Source organism: Ciona robusta, chromosome 12, assembly GCF_009617815.1.
Source record: "Ciona robusta chromosome 12, ASM961781v2".
NCBI lineage: Eukaryota > Metazoa > Chordata > Ascidiacea > Phlebobranchia > Cionidae > Ciona > Ciona robusta.
The window spans coordinates 730817-756534 of NC_143246.1; the positions used below are offsets into that span (position 1 = coordinate 730817).

General features: G+C 36.0%; 2 protein-coding genes and 1 long non-coding RNA gene across 21 annotated transcripts in view; 2 read left to right on the forward strand and 1 right to left on the reverse strand.

Moving 5' to 3' along the window:
• Positions 1–141: 141 nt before the first annotated feature.
• LOC149726097 (RUN and FYVE domain-containing protein 2-like) lies at positions 142–13836 on the forward strand. Of its 3 annotated transcripts, none has more exons than XM_089889514.1 (15): positions 142–1096; positions 3784–3867; positions 4181–4312; positions 4682–4799; positions 5332–5433; positions 5782–5905; positions 6271–6416; positions 6783–6963; positions 7388–7504; positions 7871–8038; positions 8571–8668; positions 10491–10577; positions 10931–11155; positions 11425–11551; positions 12046–13836. In XM_089889514.1, exons 1-15 carry the CDS (start codon positions 451–453, stop codon positions 12193–12195), a joined length of 2505 nt encoding a protein of 834 aa, XP_089745640.1. In that variant the 5' UTR covers positions 142–450; the 3' UTR covers positions 12196–13836. The 3 variants fall into 3 exon arrangements, with proteins under 3 accessions (XP_089745640.1, XP_089745641.1, XP_089745639.1); XM_089889513.1 differs by lacking the exon at positions 142–1096 and adding an exon at positions 1625–3555; XM_089889515.1 differs by lacking the exons at positions 142–1096; positions 10491–10577; positions 10931–11155; positions 11425–11551; positions 12046–13836 and adding exons at positions 1605–3555; positions 9266–10040.
• Positions 13837–16023: 2187 nt separating this feature from the next.
• Positions 16024–17717, reverse strand: LOC149726098 (uncharacterized). The gene is made up of 2 exons (XR_016386166.1): positions 16761–17717; positions 16024–16533 (listed from the first exon to the last, which is right to left on the reverse strand). It is a non-coding gene; the product is annotated as an uncharacterized LOC149726098 (long non-coding RNA).
• A 186-nt stretch (positions 17718–17903) lies between these two features.
• LOC149726099 (kelch-like protein 35) overlaps positions 17904–25718 on the forward strand; it is a 53781-nt gene continuing 45966 nt past the window's right edge. For 6 of the 17 annotated variants that reach the window (XM_089889498.1, XM_089889491.1, XM_089889495.1 and 3 more), the window contains exon 1: positions 17904–18657. In XM_089889498.1, the coding sequence (XP_089745624.1) occupies positions 18473–18657 (185 nt within the window). In that variant the 5' untranslated portion in view covers positions 17904–18472. Of the gene's footprint in view, positions 18658–19904; positions 20358–20503; positions 20749–20824; positions 20879–20931; positions 20977–21040; positions 21071–21129; positions 21169–21288; positions 21309–21876; positions 21969–22216; positions 22398–22735; positions 22880–24238; positions 24410–24646; positions 24780–25718 lie in introns of those variants that run through there. The other 11 variants (XM_089889505.1, XM_089889504.1, XM_089889507.1 and 8 more) reach the window with 7 other exon arrangements.

The window sequence follows — 25718 nt, forward strand, 5'->3', positions numbered from 1 at the left end:
ATAATTTATCATATTGAGTGTGTGACTAGGGTTAATTATAATTAGAGAGAAACAAAGAATAAAGGCATAGATAGAAAATAATAGCTACGAAGACATCATACCACCACGAATTCGCTGGCACTGTTGAAAAACACTGTTTAAACATGAGCACTAGTAAAGAATTCTCTGGTATAATACAGAATAGGCTGGTGGGAAGTGTTAGGGGTTAGTAGTTAGAAGCTAGGGGTTATATGGAAAAGTGTTTGGCTTGAGCAGGTAACGTAAGAAAAGGGGAGAATTCTTCAATAGCACCAAACATATATAAAACTGTGTGTAGCTTGAATATATTTATGTGTATTTGAATTACGTTTCTCATTCCTGTTTTCTGTAGACAACACTTAACACTGATACAACAGATATTATATCACTTTTGGTTTATAGTCATGTTTCTGTAAGTCATCATTCTCTAAAATGGAGATGTCACTCGGTGAATTGACAAAAGAAGAAGAGATTTTGTTTGACGATGATCAGGAACTGAATGAAAATTCGAGCCTGAGCAAATTGGAGATAAAAGAAGATCTTCCGGATGTTGGGACTCCAGATGTGGAGGTGAGGAGCATCGACGAAGCGACGCTCAACTCTGATATAAGGAGTTTGGATGAAGATACCATAGAAGATGCCCCTCAGGATAAAAATCCCAACTTGCATCCGGGCTCTAGGGAGCAAGTGGTGGAGGAAAACGGAGAGGTTGGTACTGAGTCTTCTGCTGGCGAAGATCGGATCAAGAAAGATGAAGATGCAACAGAGGAAGGAAGACCTGATTCCAATGTTCAAGATTCTGTGATGAAAGATGAGAAAAAGGAAGAAGAGGTGGAGAAAGAGGAGGAAGATATTCCTAAAAAAATGGGAGAGAATGAAGGAAAAAAAGAGGCAGAGGCAGAAGAAAAGAAAAAAGAAGAAGAACAGGTTGAAGAAAAATCTGATTTGGATGCAAGTAAAGAAAGAGGAAGTAGCGTGAGCTTCCCAGCAATCTTTTCAACATCATTACAAAGTATCAGGTCAACTTTAACTCGGAAATCTTTGTCAAAAGAATCATCTGTTCCTACTTCAAATACAGGTGAGTTGTCAAATATTCTGTTGTTTTATATTACTACTAATATCCGTATGGTAAGTTTGTACGAGAAAGTACATTTGAGTACTTTGAAGTAGCAGTAGAAGTTGAAATTGGGGGCTGTGGCTCAGTAGTCATGTGCTTGTATCGTAACCAGCGGCAGATAAAACTAATTTCATTCGAGCCATGAAATCTATTTATTTTTATTGCCCCCACAGATGTAGAAATGGCATAGGTGTGGACATGTTTATATTCCACAAACCTTAACACGCACAGCATATCTATCTACATTAATCTGCCACAACTATTGTAATTGTAGGTTCTACAACTAGGCTTTCAATAATGCAAAAACCATAACCAGGTTTATGAGCACTTGTAAAAATGCAACTGTGAAATTTAAAGAATTTTGTAGTTAGTTTTTAATTTAACGTATGTGCAGTTTAGCTATTGGAGTAATCTATATATATATTATATATATATATATATATGGTGGGGTAAGACGGGACACTTTTACATAACATCTTAGTATCCTGATTGTGTTTTAAATTAACGACGGTCTTTGGGAGTCGTGAATATTCGCAACGTATTCATAATTCCTTTGTATTTTGTTTGTTTACTACCAAATGGGACAAAAAAAACGGAATTAAGGTGTCCCATATTCGCCACCTAACTATACTTCTACATTTAAGTTTAACTTTATATGGGTTTTTAATTTAAGTGTTGGATGACAAAATGCTTGCAAAATTTTCACATTTATTTTCCAACATTATGAACATTGTATGATGTAAGCGCAAAAGCAGACACCATATGTTAATGCACATCAATTATTCATGAAGGGTTTGAACGCTCACGCCACTGTGCCTAGGAAATAGAAAAAAGGAAGAAGAGCTATTGATTTTATGGGTGTGTTTGTAGCAGGCAGGAAGAGCTCCTGCTCTGTAGATCTTTCGTATGCAGTTGGTTCATTTGGTTGCCGAGTAATTAAATACTAAGTTTAATAAGTTTGGGTTCAACTTTAGGTAGCTAATATAGTAGTGTTTGTTGCTATTATATAAAAATAGATTGAGATCCTTCAGTTTTACAGTTCCTGGTGTGTAATGATATAATTGTTGAATTTTACACATGATTTTTAAGCGCAGAGTTATGGAACAGACTTTGAGGAAAAATCAACACTTTCAAAGTTTAATCCGGATATAATACCCAATAAATAAAGCAAAACACAAAATAAACCACGCTTGAACTCAGTTAAAAGCCAGCGTCGAATTAATATATTTGCTAATTGTTCCTCACTTTAGTGTGTTTCAATCACTGTTAGATTCAATTGTAATTTTGAGTTGATCCATTTTTCAAAACAATTCTATTTTGAGTTTTATTTTATGTTAAAACTAAAAAGATGCCGATCTTAAAGAAGACAGCATCAGTTCAAAACAAACATCATCCTTACAAGAGTCCTGTGGAGGACAATCCAAGAAAAGGATTCCTCTCAAGATCCATGCACAACATCGCGAGATCAAGTCCGAGAACCGATGACAAAATTCCTCGCTCAATGAGCGCGATTGACGAAAACACGGAGGGTTGGAAATTATCTTTTTGTGGAGTTCTACCCTCAGTTGAGCAACTCAGTCAAGCTGGGCCGAGCTACTGTGTAAAAGGGGCCAAGAAAAGTAGAGAAGTTCAGAAGAGTGAAAACCCCTCAATGCCTAGATCATCTAGTTACCAAGTTCCAAGTAGGCACGAGCAAGCTACTGTCAAGAAATTGAGCTCACCGCCGATCCCTGTTCCGAGGCGTGACGGAAGAAAACGGAAGTCAAATTGTCGCAGCAGCGGAGGGTATTTCTTTGACAAATATATGAAGAGGTTTCGGGCAAAATATGGTTCCGAGAGTCATCAGAGTATCAGTGAGAGTGAAATATCAGAAGAATCTGAACTTGAGTTGTTGAAACCTACAGTTAATATTCAGAGCAACCGTGAAGATATGGTTTATAGCAGCACAAAACATCGTGAAACTAACACAGATGATATGAATGATGATTTATATCCTTTAAGATTTGGATCTTCTGCTCAATGGGACAGTCAGGTAGTCCCGCGGTCTCGTTACCATTCTACTAGCAATATGGACCTAAAGGAAAACAGCAGTTTATACAACTCTGAGTCCTTACACAGCATGCCAGAGTACCCAACACTCTGTACTTTATTCCCACCCAGCCCACCCAGGTTTTGGGGCGACGCGATTTATTCTGAGCTTGATGATATTTTAGCACAGCCTGTTTCCCCGGTTTCCAGTTTCACGAGCGTGGCTCCTTCATGTCGGTACAGTGACACCAACAGTGAGACTTTAAAGGCGATGGAGACGCTTTATCTTTGCAACTTCAAAGTATCTGTAGATGGTGATTGGTTGTGTTTGAAGGAAATATGTGACGACAATGTTACAACGCCTAACTATCTCATTTCAAGCGCAATAAGAGGTGGAAAGTCAATGTTTGTGGCTTGTTGTATTTAGTAACTCGAAAATTGTTTATTTATGAACAAAAGAGAAAGGTTTTTTTCTGTGTTTGCTTAGTAGTAGTAACTAGTAGGAATTTATTCAGAAAACACAGGAGAACTATGCATAGGTACCTTGATTTTGTTGGGTTCCTAGGATGTATAAATTATATAAGATTCTTCTGAATGGTAAATGGATTTTGTTTCCACAGATGATCTTGTGAACGATACAAAAGAAGAAGAAAAGAAAAATAATGGAAAGAAATCAATGAAAGTTGAAAGGAGAAGTTTATTGGGTTAGTGGGTATGATTGTGTTTGTTTATATAGGCACATAATGTATCCCTTACCGGTACAGGAAATTTTGAATTTTTGATGTCAAGTAAGTCATGTGCTCAATGTATGCAGTGAATGTTTATTTTGTGTGGTTTATATTGGTAGAATGGGAACATAGGTTTCGCTTGTGTGACTTTGATAAAATGAACTACCGGTACTATAGACATGTTACCAGTAATAGTTTGAATTTATTATTTATATATATTATAATAGTTTTTACACCAATTTTAAATTATAGTTTACACATCTTATCCTGTGTTTTTTTTATTTAACAGGGATGGCAAAACTGAGTGTAAAAGGTCTCATTGAATCTTCTCTCTCAGCTGGCCATACATTAGATAGCGACCATGTTCCACTTCAACAATTCTTTGTTATCATTGAGTATGTTCTACGGCAAGGCCTTAAAGGTAAGTTTTTAACTAGGACCATCTTCAGTGATGTCACAAGTTAAAGTCATTTTAACTACATGTCCTTTGGCAAGTCACTTAACGGCAATTGCTCCAACCCATTGGCCACTAATGGGTGGTCTAAATTATCAGGGACACAAAGAAAATGGAAAAAATCCTAAAGAATTAATCACTCACGAAGTTACATACGTGGTAACTCGTAAGCTGGCACGAGGTGTATTAACTTCTGTGTTGTAACGACTCTCGTTTTCCGGCCATGTGAGGATAAATAAGGTTACATTCATTCATTCAGATTTTTGTTTTAAAATTCTAGAAGATCTGTGTTTTGTGCCTATAGGTTTAAACTTTATATCCTTCTTTAAACAACAGCCCCAAAGAATTTCTTCATGCCCAACAAATACTTCTGGCCACCTCTTGAAGCGATCGAGAAATTCAATTCTGAAGCTTCGGAAATAACCAGTAGCGTCCGTAGCTTGCCTGGCATTCGGTGGGTTTAAAATATAAGTTTTTTTATAATTTAATGCATTTCTTGTCCAACTCTTAGGTGCTTGCAATGTTGTAACTAGATACTGGGTTTAATGCTCGATACTGATACCATTTATTACATGTGTGTCCTTGATCAAGATACTCAACCAACATTGCTTCAACCCAGTGGTCACTATTACACTGTAGGACTATGAGTGTGGGGTAATCAGCCAACTCTGCCCTGAATCCCATGACCCCCATGGCATGCTCCAGGACGATAAATGAGAATGCAAGCAAACCATCTTACCCCAATCTACTATAATAGAAAAAAAACTTAGTTATATGAAATATAATTTCCAAAGTGATGTTGATCTTGATATCCCAGCGTTTGCAACATTAAAATTTGTTAACTGTAAAGTGTAGGTTTGTATTTATTATTAATATTTAAGGACAAATTGCTTTTATAATTGGAAAATCGAAATTCTCAGGGTAGACTTACATGCCCTGCACCAAATATATGGACGCCATTGTATATTCATGTCCATTTATTACAGCACACATCTTGGCAAGGGCCGTGCATGGTTAAGGCTTGCTCTCATGCAGAAGAAACTTGCGGATTATTTCAAGATTTTAATTGATAACAAGGCTATTCTAAGGTGTGTTGTATCTTGTATGGTGTATTTCATGTGTTATTTGTAAATAGAGGGAGTCATAATTGCTCCAACCCAGTGTTCACTGATAGGTTGTTTAAAGTGTCGGCCATATTTTTAAAAAATCACCCACAAAGCAACATTTGTGGTAAGCTGACACGAGGTGTATGAAACAGAACACCTGTGATGTAACAACTGTCATTGTCCTGCAATACGAGAATGAAGCAAGTTACATTCTATCTTTCATTGATTTCAAACTTTGAAATCTTTTCATAGAGAACCTTTTTCCACCTTAGTAAATGTTCTTTTTTTTTGTATTATTTATTAACCACAACATTAACCCTAACCACCCAGCGAATGGTATGATGACGGTGCGTTGATAATGAATGACGAAGCTACAGTCCTTGCTGGTCATCTCGTTGGATTAAATTGTATCGACGCGAATCTTTGCATGAAAGGTGATGACTTGGACAACCAGGTATTGGATGCTTGTTTTTAATATATCTTCAAAGTATATATATATGTATATACAGTGACGCAACCCCCCATAAATAAAGTTTTTTTTTTCCAAAAAAATTCTCTTTTTAGCTCTTTTTTTTTAAATCTATTTTCAAAAGGAGGGGGGTCGTGACCCCCAAAACCCCCTTGGCTTTATATACTATATATATATTTTTATTATCTTGCACACAGTTATTGGGGTAAAAAATACATTATGTAGTTTCTATACACAATATACTAACTCTAAAACATCTAAACTTATGTGAATTTCTGATTAAAAGGCAGACCAGACTTCATAAATTTTTGTGTAGTCCATTCAAAAGATAGTTTTTCCAACTTTTCCAGGAGATGGTGATAGATTACAGTTTGTACATGAAAGATGGTAACCATGGTAACCATGGGATGTTCATGGAGGATGATAATGTTGAAGATGAAGAATCACAGATGCAGAAGTTAATGGATCAGAAGAATTACCTGGAGGAGAGGAACAGGTTGGTTTGGTTTCTCAAATTCTTAGAAATATAGTTAAAGCCACAAATAGGCTGCAAGTTTAAAATCTTAAATTTAAGCAGCGAATTTAAAGCTGCGAAGTTAAAAGCCGTAAACATGAAGCCAAAATTTGAATTACGTTGAAAATTTTATTATTAAACCACAAATTAAAGCCGCAAATATATACAGGAATTGTTCTCTTTGAGTTGTTAGTTTGGATTTATGACTTTTATTTTGAAAATGATTCGTAAACCTTGTTAAAAAATTAAACTATAACAAAAAAAAACAGCAGTAGAATGTGTCATTTCTACTTTTTTAGCCGAAAAAAGTTTGTTCCATTCATTTAAATTAGAAATTGTTTTTCACAGGCACTTGGAAGATGCATCAGTTGATCTTCAGAAGAGGAGTGATCATTTGGAGGAAGAGAACAAATCCATGCTCTTGGAGGTTGAAGCTCTCAAGATCCAGATCACTGAGTTGAAGAACGAACGAGTGAAAATGATGGATGAGAAGAAAGATATGACGGTCACACATCAGAAAACTTTGGAGGTATGGTAATGAAAATTCACGGTGGCGTGTGGCAAAATATACACTAGCGTTTGGCATATACACGGTGGCAATTGGTTAAGTTACGGTGGCTTAGATATGGGTGATTAAAGAACTATAACTATTTTGTACCTTCGTGTGGCAGGGCAATGACAGTCAGTAAAACACGGGTGTTCTGTTTAAACACCTCTTGCCTGCATAAGAGTTACCACGTATTTTGTTGGGGATTATTTAAGGTAATTTTTTAAATATTTATTTTAATGTAACCAACTTCTAGCTTAGAGGTGGGCGCGGTAACTTTTGAATGGTTAATGATATACAATGTGGTGGCTTTTAAAGTGATGAATATAACATGTATTTTTGAATAATTTGGCTTAGTATATACATATAATATCAGTAATATTTCATTTTCATTAATTGACATTAGATTCGTGAGAAAGATTTAGACACCGAACGTGAAACGCTTCGTAAATCGAAAGCTGGTTTGGACGAAATGTACACGCAGATACAAAAGCAACTGAAGCACGAAACACAGATGAGAATGGTAAGAACAAATACAGTTTGAAAACTAAGCGTTTATGCTTGTAACAAGTAGCATATAATATATATATATAACTTGGTACAACCTTGTGTGGCTGGAAAATAACAGTTGTTATAACATGGATGTTCTGTTCCATACACCTTGTGTCAGCTTACGAGTTAGCAAGTATGTTACTTTGTGGGTGATTGTTTATGTATGGCTGACAATTTAGATAAAATTAAAAGCATATGCTTTCATGGCTTCCTTAACCAAACGATTCTGCAAAAAAATATAAATTATTCGGTTTTTGGAAGAATATAATTTTATTACAAGGGGGCGACCCCAATAAACAGTAAATATGTTTATAACTTGTCGCCTTGAATTTATTAGGAAGTTGAAAAGGAATTAGAACTTCAGATGAGCCTCAAAAGTGAGCTGGATGTTGCCATGAAACTGTTGGAAAAAGATATTTTTGCCAAACAGGATGGTTTAGTTACATTACGCGAGCAACTGGATAATGTCAAAGCAATCAACATGGACGTGTACAATAAGTTACAGGTTAGTGGTGGTTTTGTAAGATTTAAAATCAAGTTTAAAGTGTTGGAACTATTTGATAGACCTTAGGCACCGAACCTGGGGCGGCAGGGTGGGCAGGCCAACCTAAAAGCCCAAAAACAGATTTTACCCTGCTGTTAGGTGTCTATACAAACAAGCAGAGTCAAGGTACATTGCATTCACCACATTAATCAATGAGGTTCCCTATGTTTGACAACTATGAGTGCAACTGTATTTTAACAATGTCACCCCAGATTTTATTATAACTTTAACTTTAAAGTGTTAACTGCATTTTGGCAATGTCATTATGTCACCAAAGTTTTCCCTAAGAATCAAAAAACTGAACACACATGTTTGTCCAACTTAGGGCTCCTCAAACTGTTGGTAACAGACTTCAGGGGTCACATAGAGTATGCAAATCATACACAAAGTACTGCATATTTCATACTATTAACATGAAGGTTCGCAAACATTTATATAAGGAGTAGCAAGCCGAAAATTTGGGATGCTCTGACTTAACTGATTATTAACCCAGGCAAAGTCGATCTTGGAGGAAGAGAAAAACAAAACCATCGCAAAGTTAGAAAACGAAACGAGATCTTTGGCTAAAAAAGTTTCCACACTTCAACAACAGTGAGTCGATGTAATTGTTTGTTTTTTTTTATTACATCAGTTGTTCTTAACGAAGGAATAATATTTATGTAAGACCTCATGGGCGTAGTTTGAGAGGCTGTGTCACTTATTGTGAAAACTATGGCATGAAATAACCATGCTTTATTGCGACACACACCTTGTTTTGGCCCTACCTTTGAAAATATGTTTCTAAAATAAAGTTTAATCCCTTTTTGCAAATTTCTGGGTACTCCCTCATATGAGTTATTTTTATCGCTGGTTATCGATAAAAACTTTCGTGTTTTTCTTGCATTCGTATTGAAAATAAACAGAAAAAGTAATTAGTCACCATAAACTTAAGTTAAGAACAACTGTATTATATTTTGTAGTTTTTAATTTTAAGTAACTTATTTGAAATCACCTTAATTTTCCATAATATTTTACTTTTGACAAACTTATTGTTTAATTTATTGAAACTTCTCAAAACTAACCAATTCTTAATTTCATCTTTTCTTCCTGTTACTTATCTGTTTTATTTTGTGTTTGTTTTCCTTGTTTTATCTTGTCTTTTTTTGTTTTTTCTTGTTTTATCTGGTTTTTCTTGTTTTTTTTCCTCAGTGTCAAAAAGAAGCAGGCTAAAAATGAGAAAAGCAGAATAGATTTAGTTTGGATATAAACTCTGCGTTTATAAGAGTGCTTGTATAATTGCTCGGATTGTTGTTGTTGTTGTTTTGTAACTTTTTAGAATTCCCATTTCCAATCAAACGCCTTCATTGTCATACAGTGAATGTCGAACAAATTATTTATTATTTGGTTTAAACTCCCCACAAATTCGAAATTATTTTATCCATAATATAAAATTTTGTTGTATTTTTACATTTCTTTTTTGTTTTTTTAGTTGTTTATTCTCCTTTCTCTTTGTAATAATGAACTGAACTGGTGATGCTTTGGTACACGGCAATTTAAAGCTACAGTGTAAAACAGGGCTTCACAAACTTTTTGGCTTGCAACCCTTTCTACTGAACTTGTTCTAGAACCTTCATGGTTAATAATATAAAATATGCTTTGTGTATGACTGGTATATTCTTGGCTGCAAATGTAATATACTGATATAATAACAAGATAATATATAATGGCGAACTTACGGGAATTCCTGAAGTTTGTTACCCCCAGTTTAGGAAGCCTTGATTTAACGAATGGACAAATATTTTACGGATTTTTAACAACTAGTCATATTTGTATATATGGCTTAAAATCTTGGGCTTAAAATCTTGAAATTGTGGTTTTGAATTGGCGTGGTACCTGTATTTAATATTGCAGTATTGTTTAAGTGTGCAATATGTTTCTAACTTTGCTTGGTTGAACTTCACGTAAATATATTCTGCTACTTGAATATTAATAGTAATGAATCAGGTGCTTGGACGATTATTGCTTTATGACCAATATTATCGAGCTTTGGCAGTTTTCTACAGCTTGTTTTGTTATTAGAGTATCAGGGTATTGAACCAACTCTGGCCTAAATCCCAGTTCCGCTGCAATGCTCTGCCTAGGAACTTACCAACATAGAACAGTACATTTTTGGGCCAACTTTTGTCTGAATCGTATGTTTCCTGAAATGCCGTACATCTAGTTTTGGTGTGATTAGTTATAGTTATGTTTAATATAGATTTCTTATAAAACAGTTACTATTTTTTCTTTCATTAGTTTTTTTCTTTATGTTCCCCCTTTCCAGTTTTTAAATTTTCTATTTTTTCTCTTTCTCCCATTCCCTTTTTTCTTTTCTCCTCTCTTTTTATGATTTTGTTCATTTCCAACTCTCTCCTTATTGGTTCCAACCTCCCAGGATCGAGGAGGAGGAGAGAAAGACTCTCGTTGCCCGGGAACAAGCTGGGAGGTACAACCAACAACTCGATGATTCAGAAAACAAAAGGTAAAAACATCTTTTTGTAAAATAAAAAAAATATGTATATTTAATATATAAATATATAATTATTAATTTTTTCTGACTATGCTCTTTTATCAGCAAAAAATCTAGTGTTGTTATTTGCCAGACAGGCTATTCTTTGGATATACATTAGCATGAATGAAATGGGGAAATGACATGAACCAAACCGACTACAATCAGCCACACATTGTAATATAAATAAACAATCTCCCACAAAGTTACATACATAGTAATTTGTAAGCGAGCACGAGATGTATGAAACAGAACATCTATGTTGTGATAAATAAATTAACAGCTACTGAATTTGATTTTTCAAATCTTCATCATTGTTGATCCAGAGGAGCTTTGGTTACGAACCTCCAAATCGAGCGAGAGTGGCGTCAAAGTCTCGAGGATCAAGTCGGGAAGTTGGAGCAAGAGAAGATGCTTCTGGAGGAGAGGTTGTCAGTGATGGAACAGATGAGAGAGGAGTTGAGGTTGGTGACGACGGATCGAGATGATCTTCGACAAACTTGTCACGAGCAGGAACTCACCATCACCGACCTAGCAGGGCATCTGGGGAGGTAGGAAAAACTTTACGTGATGCGCAAATACCATTTTTTTGACATAATTTACAAAAAAGAAGATTTTTTACATAATTGGGCCAGACACTTAACAGCAGTTGTGTCGACCCAGCGTCTTTTATCTCGTCCAATTTGTTGAAAAATTCCATAAAAATATTCACACACAAAGTTAAACAAGGCATTAATAAATGTGGTAACGCATGTGGTGTGTGAAAACTGTAAGTATTAAATTAAGTTTACCAATTCTTGAAATAATTTGGTCCCCACAGATCTAAACAAGACTTGGGAGATTTGAAAGAAGTTCATAAAACTATGACGTCGAGTCAGTGGGAAAGTGATAGACAAGTCACGTCGTGTACTCAGTGCGAAAAAGCTTTCAATTTATCTCGAAGGAAGGTGAGATTGAAGGTTGAAAATTGAAATAAATCAAAAAATTTTGTCCATCGCATTTGGTTAGCATATGTACCTCTTGGTTGGAGGTTATGGGTTTGAGGCACGATGCCGCTACATTGTTGGCGTGTGTGTCCTTGGGAAATACATTTAACTGGAATTGCTACAACCCAGTGTATGTGGTTACTTGCAAGCGGGCACGAGGTGTATGAAACAGAACACTAGTGTTATAACGACTGTCGTTGCCCCGTCATGCGAGGATAAATAAGTTACATACGTGGTAACTTGTAAGCGGACACGAGGTGTATAAATCAGAACACTTATGCTACAACGACTTTCGTTTATGTAATGTGCGTGCTTCTAGTGCAAACATTATTAAAGATTCCACCATCATTTCTCTTACAATGTTTATAAGACTCAACGAGTAACATTAAGTTTTATTATAAAAAATCCATATTTCAGTTAGACTCTTTTTCTGATTAATCTATTTGTTCTACCAGCATCACTGTAGAAACTGTGGGTTAATTTACTGCAACACATGTAGTGACAACACCATGCCTCTCGCATCATCTGCTAAACCTGTTAGAGTATGTGATACCTGTCATACAACATTACTTCAAAGGTTTTCAGCCAGCAATTCTGCAGCTTGATTTATAATTACTTTATAATGTGATGATTTTGACCATGCATTGCATTTGTGGCAATAAGATTGGCGCCTATGTTAGTTACCTTATTCTAAGACCACGAAGCCATGAAAGTATCCCGTTCACTTATTGCACTCATTTACATTATTTGAAATTCTCATTAAGAAATTTATTTGGTTGATAATGTTTTCTATACCATTTGGCTAGAATATGCTGTTTCAGAATTTTGATAAATATTCGAAGTTAACAAGAACGGTGTTCCGGTAGTTGTGAGATAATTTAAACCCAGATTGCAATAAATTTAATTGCCTAGCTATCTGAATTAGCTTATAGTTCCAGAAGCTCTGGTCTTACAAATTTAGCCATTGCTAATATATAGATGTTGAAAAATTAAGATATTCCAATTTGAAAGGTGTTAACGCTACTTTGTATTGAAACTTATTTTATGTGCAATCTTTATTTTATTTTGATCTCAAAACTTGGTGTCCATGATTCATACTAGATTTACATTACAACTTATTTGTCATTTCATTTCTCTGAATTCTTGAAATTCAACATTTCTGTTGCAGATCGTAATAAATATTTTTTCGTGAAAATAATTAGATGCGATATATGTTGTTTGTAGGTGGGGTATGTATGGTGCTTTGTTGACCAATATTTAAGTTAAGATCTAAAAACCAGAGTCGGTATATAAACATATATATACAGACTCTGCTAAATATTAAATATAAGCTTAAATTTGTTTGAGTTAAAACCATATGTTACTAAAACAGCAGTTTCTCGCTTTTTTCTTCTTACTTACGGTCGGTTTACACAAACCGCAACGCATGCGAACGAAGAATATATTTTATTGATATGGAAAAGTAATTTTACGTCATATTTCAATCCATTACACAGCTACTTATTTCAATAGCTATGGTGTAAACCAGCCTTAGTGGCAAGTACACCTGATATAGTCATGTAATTTGATTTACTTTTTTACAAATGTAGGAACATTGCATGTTATTTCTTAATACTGCACCAATATTTCGCAATATTGCATCATGTCATGTACTCGTGACAAACTATCCATCATTTTAACAAGGCCAGCATTCAAAGCTATAAGCTGCGCCGAAAGTATTTTATCAGATGTTGATGAACGAGCTATGTGCACGCGATGGTGACGCAGGAGCACAAAATAGCGCATCAAACCACCCTTCTAAACGACAACGATGGCGATCATCGGCGAAGTTCTCGGAACGATAAAACGCCCACGGCCAATGCACTTATCGGACACTCTACTCCCTGGACGAACATTTGAGCTCTTACACAAAAGAGAAAGGAACGCAGATGACGAACCATGCCGTGACGAAAGCATGTGACGTCAGCTCCAAAACACTATAAAAGACTTGACGATTCAATCAGAAAACGGGTCAACTGGTCAACAAGTCATTCAGTCACTGCATGCAGCACGTGAGTGCTATGCAGTGCACTGAAAGACGATGCAGACTCAGCAAAGACCAACCAGAGTTCATCAGTCAAGGAGAACTTATATCCTAACCACTGCCTATACAAGTGGTTAGGCGTTCGAGTTTCTTATCGTGATTGTATATTGCATCAGTATCGCCCTTGTGTTAATAACCGTGGTAATAAATAATCAACAAACCAGTTATTGCTTGGTTAGTTAACCTTAATCAAGGAGCAAAATTAGACTTAGCGGCAAGTCTCAGAGCACGCAGCCACGCTAGCCGATCTCACATCGCTAGTCGCTAAACGCCTGCAATCAACATCCGGCTTAAGGACCTTTCTGACGTCACAGTCACAGCAAGGGACAGAGCCGCCGCCGCACAAACTTGTATGAAAATTAATACTTTTTTTTATAAAAACGTACTCAAGTCTTATAGAACTTCGTATTACACCAGCTTTGGATATGTTGTTATAAATTAATATAGATATATACAAAGCTACATAAATACGTTTTATGACGAATATTAATAATGATTAAAAGTATTTTTTGGAAATTTATAAATTTTATTGTGTAAACAGATTTTATCTAACTAGAATGCCCAAATGTTATTGTCGTGGTAGCTACATCAAAAAATTATCCAAAATGGCCGCTAAAAACTGCTACAATGTATGCTATGTACTAGGATTACCTTGGTTTGCATACTTGTAAGTTGTTTTTACAGGTACAGCCTATAACCTCCCCCTCGCGCGGCGTAGGCCAAATCAGGAATTTTCATTTTGAGAGAATCCCCTTTTTTTCGTGTAAAAACCTTTTTCCTTCGTTTCAATTTGATCGTTCGAGAGATTACTATCTCTCGTCTGCGACGTAGAAGTAATGTTTTTGTTCGCTACCAGGGGGGTAGGCGCAGTGTAACATGTTATGATTGTATTCGGTATACGAGGGGGGTAGGTAGTGTAGAAATGTAATGGTTTACTCGGTACCGGAGGGGGGTAGGTAGTGTAGAAATGTTATGATTGTACTGGGTATACGAGGGGGTAGGTAGTGTAGAAATGTAATGATTTTACTCGGTACTGGAGGGGGGTAGGTAGTGTAGAAATGTAATGATTTTACTCGGTACTGGAGGGGGGTAGGTAGTGTAGAAATGTAATGATTTTACTCGGTACCGGAGGGGGTAGGTAGTGTAGAAATGTAATGATTTTACTCGGTACCGGAGGGGGGTAGGTAGTGTAGAAATGTTATGATTGTACTGGGTATACGAGGGGGGTAGGTAGTGTAGAAATGTAATGATTTTACTCGATACTGGAGGGGGGTAGGTAATGTAGAAATGTAATGATTTTACTCGGTACTGGAGGGGGGTAGGTAGTGTAAAAATGTAATGATTTTACTCGGTACTGGAGGGGGGTAGGTAGTGTAGAAATGTAATGATTTTACTCGGTACTGGAGGGGGGTAGGTAGTGTAGAAATGTAATGATTTTACTCGGTACCGGAGGGGGTAGGTAGTGTAGAAATGTAATGATTTTACTCGGTACAGGAGGGGGGTAGGTAGTGTAGAAATGTAATGATTTTACTCAGTACAGGAGGGGGATAGGTAGTGTAGAAATGTAATGATTTTACTCAGTACCGGAGGAGGGTAGGTAGTGTAGAAATGTAATGATTTTACTCGGTACTGGAGGGGGTAGGTAGTGTAGAAATGTAATGATTTTACTCGATACTGGAGGGGGGTAGGTAATGTAGAAATGTAATGATTTTACTCGATACTGGAGGGGGGTAGGTAGTGTAGAAATGTAATGATTTTACTCAGAACAGGAGGGGGGTAGGTAATGTAGGAATGTAATGATTTTACTCGGTACCGGAGGGGGGTAGGTAGTGTAGAAATGTAATGATTTTACTCAGTACCGGAGGGGGGTAGGTAGTGTAGAAATGTAATGATTTTACTAGGTACCGGAGGGGGGTAGGTAATGTAGAAATGTAATGATTTTACTCGGTACTGGAGGGGGGTAGGTAATGTAGAAATGTAATGATTTTACTCGGTACAGGAGGGGGGTAGGTAGTGTAGAAATGTAATGATTTTACTAGGTACCGGAGGGGGGTAGGTAATGTAGAAATGTAATGATTTTACTCGGTACTGGAGGGGGGTAGGTAATGTAGAAATGTAATGATTTTACTCGGTACTGGAGGGGGGTAGGTAGTGTAGAAATGACTTATAATAGATACCATACTTGAACCAGGTATAATAAGGCAGTGTTTTGGTTTAGACATCGTTTAAAAGGTTGTTGTACCTGAAGCACATGCGAAGGTCCTGTAAAATGCCTAACGATCACGCAGAATGGCGGCCTCCCGGGTGCGTGGTGGAACAGCCAGTGAGCCATGATAAAATAAACAAAGCATGAATTTTCAAAAATTGTTTAATATTTTTTTAGAACTGGAAAAACAATGTGAAGAAGTGTTTGCACTGCCTTAGTATACTTCATCTTACTTGATCCTTTGAAACTTTATCTGTGAACAAAATATAACAGTTACTATGGTATCAAGAGGAAACTGTAGAAAGGGGGAGTATCAACAAATATTTAAATGATAGAAACCATTCAGATTTATTCACTATCGCTATGCTTGTACCACAATGGCCACCAATCCAAACACTTTAGATAATGTGCTGCTTTCTGCATTTCTTCATAGTATTTTGATGTATGAAACTTTTTTGTACTAAAATAAATGTTGCTGATGTGGTCATTTAAAAAGTACATTTTTGGGACATGCTGTATAATATATATATATAAGAAAATGTTTTATAAAAAGACGTAGATACAACAATCACCATTTACATTGTCATCCAGTATACCAAAGTACCAAACTCTCCTTCACAGAATTTAAATGCTCGTCAAGTTGTGTTTGGTTTTCTGTAATTTTAGTAATATGATTAAATATTATAAAAGCATAATGGTAAAACACAGAGTACTTTCAATAAAATTTACTGTGTACAGGCCATGTGTAATGTATATTCAGATAAGCTTATTGATAGCAGGCATTCCATAAACTAAAATGACCAATATGTTATTGTGCAGTATCCCCTTCCATCCAAGATGTGGATAGGGTAAAACACTTTACATTGAATAAAAAAATTTACCTGCGATGCGTTGTTCTGTTGTACACAAAATATTACATACAAAACAGTATATACCACGTACAACCAACATCAAGTTAACCACTACCTACCCCCCTCCGGTACCGAGTAAAATCATTACATTTTTACACTACCTACCCCCCTCCGGTACCGAGTAAAATCATTACATTTCTACACTACCTACCCCCTCGTATACCCAGTACAATCATAACATTTCTACACTACCTACCCCCCTCCGGTACCAAGTAAAATCATTACATTTCTACATTACCTACCCCCTCCGGTACCGAGTAAAATCATTACATTTCTACACTACCTACCCCCCTCCGGTACCAAGTAAAATCATTACATTTCTACACTACCTACCCCCCTCCAGTACCGAGTAAAATCATTACATTTCTACATTACCTACCCCCCTCCGGTATCGAGTAAAATCATTACATTTCTACACTACCTACCCCCCTCCTGTACCGAGTAAAATCATTACATTTCTACACTACCTACCCCCTCCTGTACCGAGTAAAATCATTACATTTCTACACTACCTACCCCCCTCCGGTACCGAGTAAAATCATTACATTTCTACACTACCTACCCCCCTCCGGTACCGAGTAAAATCATTACATTTCTACACTACCTACCCCCCTCCGGTACCAAGTAAAATCATTACATTTCTACACTACCTACCCCCCTCCAGTACCGAGTAAAATCATTACATTTCTACATTACCTACCCCCCTCCGGTATCGAGTAAAATCATTACATTTCTACACTACCTACCCCCCTCCTGTACCGAGTAAAATCATTACATTTCTACACTACCTACCCCCCTCCTGTACCGAGTAAAATCATTACATTTCTACACTACCTACCCCCCTCCGGTACCGAGTAAAATCATTACATTTCTACACTACCTACCCCCTCCGGTACCGAGTAAAATCATTACATTTCTACACTACCTACCCCCCTCCGGTACCGAGTAAAATCATTACATTTCTACACTACCTACCCCCCTCCGGTAACGAGTAAAATCATTACATTTCTACACTACCTACCCCCCTCCGGTACCGAATACAATCATAACATGTTACACTGCGCCTACCCCCCTGGTAGCGAACAAAAACATTACTTCTACGTCGCAGACGAGAGATAGTAATCTCTCAAACGATCAAATTGAAACGAAGGAAAAAGGTTTTTACACGAAAAAAAGGGGATTCTCTCAAAATGAAAATTCCTGATTTGGCCTACGCCGCGCGAGGGGGAGGTTATAGGCTGTCGTATCGTCAAGGTAACCAAGGTATCGTAGTAGGAGACGAATTAAATGTTGCAGATACTTTATCTGTCCAATTTCGAGTGGTGTACTGACAGCCGTTTTTAACAGTTTGTGTCTACCAAAACTGTGACGGCAAACGGAATTTTAAAATTCACATGACGATTTCGAAGTAAACTATAAAAACATGCTCTTTCCAAATATCCTATATTATTTTAAGTTTGCTTTGCAAAGTATTTTATTATTTGATCAAACATACATATTATAAAGATGTGAAGTCGATGTTTAAAACATTACGAATAAATATTCTGCAATAAAAGGAATTGCTATTAAATAGAAATTGTTAGTAAGTGTTGTTGTTACCTGGTCTGTTGCACAACGTACCACAGGAGGCTACACGAATCACAGTAATGACAGCTTCTATACAATAATATCTCAGCTAAAATATGGGGCTAAAGAAATATAATCCAAGTGAATTCCCAACTGAGTTTAACAATGATAACTTTAAATTGGTTGGAACAGGAGGTTTCGGTGAAGTTCGAGTTTGTTATCACAAATTACTGGGCAAGGTGGCTCTGAAGTTGTTTCGTATCACCGGGGGCAATGAAGAAATAGAAAAAGCTAAAAAAGAGTAAGAAATTTTATGTTAGCTGTACATTATGTTCAATTTCTTTATTTTCCATCCTTTGTTGTTTCCCCCATTAAAAGGATAAATGAGAAGGAAATAAACAGCTCAAGGATAAAAAGAATTCATTTGATGTCAATTTGTTCAATTTGTTACGGGAAATCATGGGCGAATGACATTGTTGTGTAGTTATTTATTTTGCGCCACCCTGGAAGGCTAAGGTGGCGAAATAGTTCTGGCCACCCCGGTTTTTGTTACTTAGTTATAAATAAAACAAATCATTTAAGTAATTGTAGTGTTCACGCACATACAAAGTATTCATTGTAGATGGGAGAATGCTTTAAAAATGTAAAAAAACAAACGTTTAAACCTGTTTTCAAGCTCCAACTGGCTAAATAATCAAGGGGGAAATCGCCATTATGACGCAAACAATTGACGTGTGAATTGCTATTATGTCGTAATGAATTGCCAGGTCAAACAATCGCTATTATGATGCAATGAATTCACGTGTGAATCCCCACTATTCGTAATAAACATGCTGTTTGGCTGAGAAAAACATTTAGTTTGTATATTACGCCAATATTATGTTGCAAAATTAGTCCACCTGCGGTATGAACAATCGCTGTTATGATGCAATGAATCCACGTGTGAATTCCTACTATTTCGTAATAAACATGCTGTTTGGCTGAGAAAAACATCGTAAATATACAGCAGTGCTCCTTCTAGGACATGGTAGTTTTTTAACCGCTTACATTGTTTAAAATAGAATAATAAATATTGTCTGTTTAATTAACATAAAAGGTGTTGCTTTGCTTTTGTGCGAAACTACGACGCACATGAACGTTAGACTACGACACAGGTAAAGGTCAAACTACGACGCATGAAAATGTCAAACTACAACGCACGTAAAGGTAAAACGCACGTAAAGGCCTAACTACGACACACGTGGACGTTAAACTACCACGCACGTAAAGGTCAAGTAGGACGCACGTCCCTTCGCACGAACGATTTATACATCTGTTGACCTTTAGTCATAATCTAGAACGTAACTTATATATATCTCATTCTCGCCACCCCGGTTTTCATCAGAATTCTCAATGTTTTGAAGCCTATGTAAATATATATCTTCCATTTCTTACACTAGGTGATCAGTGTTGCAGAGTTACGATTTATAAAATGAAGATAGTGTTTGGTTTAATTAATCACTACATTATTTAAATTGCAACATTTAAAAATCTCTCAAATACTAACAGGTTAGAAAGTGAAGCAAAAATCCTCCAACAAATGAAGCATCCCAACATTGTCACCTTCTATGGTGTGACATCACTTTTTGGAAGGGAGGGTCTTGTGATGGAATTCATGGAAGGTGGCAACTTGGATAATCTTCTCATGTCTAAGATAGTTCTGTCTTGGACTGGCCGTCTTCGGCTCTTGCATGAATTGATATCAGCCATCAGTTACTTGCACAACCACGATAGGAAGAAAGCTTTCATCCATGGTGACATAAAACCACAGAATATTCTTCTCACAAAATCCAGGGTTCTGAAACTTGCCGACTTTGGTTCAGTGAACATCAGACAACAAACCGGTGCCAGCACAACAACATTCGAAATTCCTCATTCAACGCAACATACATGGCCATTCACTGCTCCTGAGTTTTTTAAGGATCTCTTTGCAGATAAAACACCGGCCATGGATATCTACAGGTAACTTATTTCTTCACAACAAACATCACATAATTAGTTATTGTTCAACACCTGTTCATATGTATCTTAGGTTAAAGTGTTTGCTTAATGTTTAGCTTAGGTTTCATATTAACTGACATTATGACAAGAGAGAAATTTTCCAACAGTTATGGTATCATTGTGTACGAAGTGCTGACAAGAATACGAGCATACTCTGATTCTCCAGCTGGTAGAGATAATATTGTAGCAGCCATTGGCAGTGGTACGAGGCCCAACCATAGAAAATTGGATGTGGTGGATAAGCAATTAAAACAACATCATAAACAAGATCATGAAATTTTCCTCAAGTTACAATCTCTTATGAAGGAATGCTGGCAGCAAGAACCAACCAAACGACCCAAAGCTACAGAAAGTAAATGAAAGTTTCTGTGTTTCTTTTATATATGTGCTGTACTTTTTACAAATCATTTAACTAATGTTTTTGATAGTTTTGGAAACCACCACCCAACAATTGGATAAGTCACCTGCCATGGAAGGTTTAGGTAAATATGATAATGCTGAGCTGTGAAACATGGTAATGAAAGATTTTTTATAGATATGGAAGACCTCACCCGTGAGTTACCTGTCATAGATGGTTCAGGTAAATATGATAATACTGAGATATGGAGCATTGTAATGTGTGACTAATTGTTATTTTTCAATAGATATGGAAGTATCTGCCATGGAAGATCCAGGTTTGTATAATAATACTAAGCTATGTAACGTTGTATTCAGCGACTTAATATTTTTATAGATGGAAACACCATCACCCCACAGGTGGATGAGTTACCTGGTGAGTTACCTTTCGTGGATGGTACAAGCAGCTGTGTAAAATAGGTGTAAATTTTCCATGCCGCCGACAGGCTGCCGTATAAATCCAGAACTTATTTAGTTCGCCAGTTCACCATGTTACTACGCATTCCATGCTAATGCGTAAGTAATAAATACATTTTTTTTCGGCCCATTGTGAAGTATTTAATAACTTTAATATATCATATATGTAGCACTTGTTTGTGGTAAGCAGTGAATTTGTGACGTTTTAGCTATTTTACGCCTTCCCACTAAAGGAATTAGGCAAACAAAACCTGTTCATTTAACACAATTTGTTGCCCCTATCCATGTTGCAATAACTTAATGAAGCTTGTCCAAAGTGTTTGCGCCACCTGCTTACGAAGTCTGCTAAGATAATTTAGGATAAACATAAAGTGACGATTTTTTTAACCGTGACCGTATTGGCCGGAAAATATTTTTACTGGCCTCGGCAGGTATCATATAGCATAACAATAAAGCGTAGTTCAATTAAGTTTCTGTGTGTGTTTATAGTTTAAGGTTTAAATCACGTTCCTTTTACCTGTCTGTCCCCGTATACATTGGCAGTAAACATGACAAAATAAATCATTAAGGCCACTAACGTGCTGAATAAATGTAAGATATTCAGCACGTAAGAAAAAAATAGATATTCTTGTTCATTATGCGATGCCATACTCTTATTTTTACTTAGAAGCTGCATGCTTGATTGTGGGTGGTAGTAATGAAGCAAACAAAATTGTTGAAACTTATGACGTCAACAAGAAAAGTTTCAAACCAAGAAAGGTTGGTTTGTTTTTTATAATAATACATGAAAAGTAAACTAACAAAATATTTTTATATTATTATATATAGAACAATATTGTTATCATGGGTTTCTATTTGATCTTCCATTTAAACATATCAATACCAGAACTAAAAAAAAAGTTTCTGTATAACAAAACAATGAAAATACGTTATTCATGTTTACCAATTAATATCTCTTTGTTTATTTATTGAAGTAAAAAAATTGAAATGTTGAATTTTATCCACAGTCAACCTTGTATGAAAGGTGGAGTTCAACCAGTGTGAAGATAAACAACCATGTTTATACGGCTGGTGGTTATAAATCCAACTTTGTCGAATGTTTGAATTTAAACCAAGTTGATGGTGATTGGTACGAGGTGGCATCTATGAAGGGACAACGATGTCATGCAGCATCTGCTGTGTTGAAGGGTTGGTTCCTTATTATGTTTAACAATATATTGGTGGATTATTATTGTAGAAAAACAGTGGTTTAAAGTTGCAATCCTAATAAGAGAGCTGAACTCTAATAAAAGGACATGTGTATTCTCATTAAAAAAACATTAGTATTATTGCCTGAAAGCATTAACTTGTGTCAAGATAAACTAAATCTAAATGTCCCTATAGGTTAAGATTAATTATAAAATGTTCAAGTAAAAGGAATGTTTCTTCGGTTGCTTTATAAAGCTACAGACATGTCCAAAACCAAATGCGTGAAATTATTTTCCATTCTAAGTTTATTTGTTATGTAACAAACATTTATATTCCAGATCAAATGTGTGTAGCAGGAGGATGGGGTGATTTTTTTGATATATTATCATCAGTTGAATTATACAATCCAGTGGTGAATACATGGACAAACATTGCTCCAATGCAAACTAAACGATGTCAACATGCTCTTGTTTCTTATAATGGTTGGTATAATGAATATAAATGTAATGATAAAGTGGGCTGAATATGAACAGTAGCATGTGCACAATGATTTTTGGCTTGGTAAGTTTAGATCAGTGTTTCTCAACCTTTTATAGCTTGCGGACCGGTAAAATTTCGAAACAAACTTTGCGGACCGGTTTACCTTAAAAAATCAACCCATAATGTAATTCCGTCCAAAGTAGACCATGAACTCTATGTTACGGCACAGTGCTGCAAATTATGGAACTGGCGAAGTTCTAAATCAGTTTAAAATACGACGCATGTGCCTCTTTAACATTCAAGCCTGTTTTAAACCTCCTACATGCCCAATGATTACGTGTCAATCCCTATTATGACGCAAATAATCAACGTGTGAATTGCTATTATGTCTTAATCAATTGCCAGGTCAAACAATTTTTATTATGATGCAATGAATCCACGTGTGAATCCCTACTATTTCGTAACAAACAGTCTACCTGGCAAAGAAAAATATGGTAAATATAAGGCTAAACTTCAACGCAAACGTAAACCAAACGCTTGAAAAGAAAAAATCTCGTTTAGATTTGGATCACCTTGGCGCGATGCATTTCTCAACCCTGTGCGACCCATACTTTGGGAACCACTGCTTTAATCAATGGACAAGACTTGAACATCTTGCATTTTGCAATTGAGATATAAAATTGTAATATATTTGGCGGACTGGCAGGAAAGTTGACGCGGACCGGCGGTTGAGAACCACTGGTTTAGATCCTTTTTTCACAAAACAGTTGATCTAGTTCTTGTTGTTCTTTGTCAGGATTTTTCCCACAAATCATAATTCTTAATTTTCGCATTTAGTCCTAAATTTCTTGACTAAACTCAAATTATAAAACTCATTCATATTTGATATGATGGTTCTTGAGTTTAAAAACCTGTGAGTCGCTGTGACAGTTATACACTATTTTAAAACATGTAATACACCTTAAATATTATGATCACAATCGTTGTAATATTAGCAGTTGAACGTCTTTTTTAAATAGTTTAATTAGTGAGTAAATAACATTAAAGAACTAAACCAATACTGACTGTGTCGGACGTAAAAAATCTAAAAAATAACCTTTCTATAATAGTCTTATCAATCGTTTATACTATATCTGTATTATTGAAATGGTAATATCAGGGCACTCATTATCTATATGCTCTCTTGTTAATCTTATAAGAAAATATAGTTTTCTTATCAATAATTTTCAAATCTTATTTTATCAATAATCTGCATTGTTACATCATAATTGTTTTTAAGATGAATATTTTCTAGTAAATAAAACAATAAAATATTTTTCTTTGATGACTGTTGTCAAACAATGACTATTGTTGTCATACAGGTCGCTTGTTCGCATTTGGTGGATGTTATAAAGTTATTGGTAATCCGATTGGTTTGGAGTCAATGGAAAGTTACGATCAAAGAGAAGGGAAATGGGAATCACTGAAACCAATGAATGAGGAAAGACGTGCATTGTGTGGTGTTGTTTACAATGATGAGATTTACGCCATTGGTTCGTTGTTTATTCTATATATAAACAAGTTATTAATGATGTCACAGTCTAACATTACGTTGTGATAAACCAAATATACCAGGCAATCATGAAATATATTACACTGTTATATTCAGGATACATCTTACTATTTCTAACTTGCCTAATTTTATAAAAAAAAAGGTTCCAATGGACTACCCTATACTTTATATATCTTGTAAAATTATTATTAGTTTGCTTAATTAGTTATTTATTAAGGTGGTCGTGGATTAAAAAGCGTAGAGCGGTATAACATACGAACCAACACTTGGACCAAAGTTAGCAGCTTGAACCACGAGCGATATGGTTCTTGTGCTTGTGTTGTGAATGGGAAGATATACGTCATTGGAGGGTAAGTGGTCATGTGTTACTAATTATGATTGTTTCTATTCAGTGTACAGAGAAGCAATGGTGTAAAGTATTTATCAAACCCCAAAATCTATCGCGATTCTTATGTAAGGCTTGGCGTGTCGCAAACTTTTGCCAATTAACAATCATTTGTGAAACAAGAGAGCTGAGCTCTAATGGGAGGCCACATGCATTTTGACTTTAAAAAGAATAATGAATGAATGCAAAGAATGAATGCAACTTACTTTATTCTCCCTTGGCCGGAATACGACAGTCGTTATAACACGGGTGTTCGGGTGTTCATACACCCGTGTTATATGTTACATTGTGGGTAATTATTTTTTAGGAGAGTTTTTTTTTTACTTTTTATGTGTGACTATTATTTGGACAACCTATTAGTGACCACTGGGTTGGAGCAATTGCCGGTAAGTGTCTTGTCCAAAGACACATACGCCCACAATGGTAACAGCATCGAGCCCTGAACCCATTACCTCTCGGTTAAAGGCAGGTACGCTAACCAACTGTGCTATGGCGCCGGGTATATACGCATAACATACACCGCAAAGTTCATGAGTTGCACTACTCTAAAATAAATTGCCATCATTTATATACATACCCAATTCACAACACATTTTTTAGCAAGTTTTGGCAAGATTTTAATAAATATAAATCTTTTCAGCTGGGTAGCAAACTAACCAGGAATCCACTTTGCAATAGACTCTTTATGTTATTTTGCCTAAAATCCCAAGTTTGACATAAGTACAAGTATTAGCACAAACACTTGTGTTACTACAAAGCAATATATCAGTCAAAAACAGAAATCTGTTAAAATATATCATGTTCCTAAAGGCTTTAAAACATTGTATCTATGTTTACATTGTCCATGCCACATATTTAATGTGTTTAAAAATGTAATGAGATAAAGACCAAATTTAACTTATTT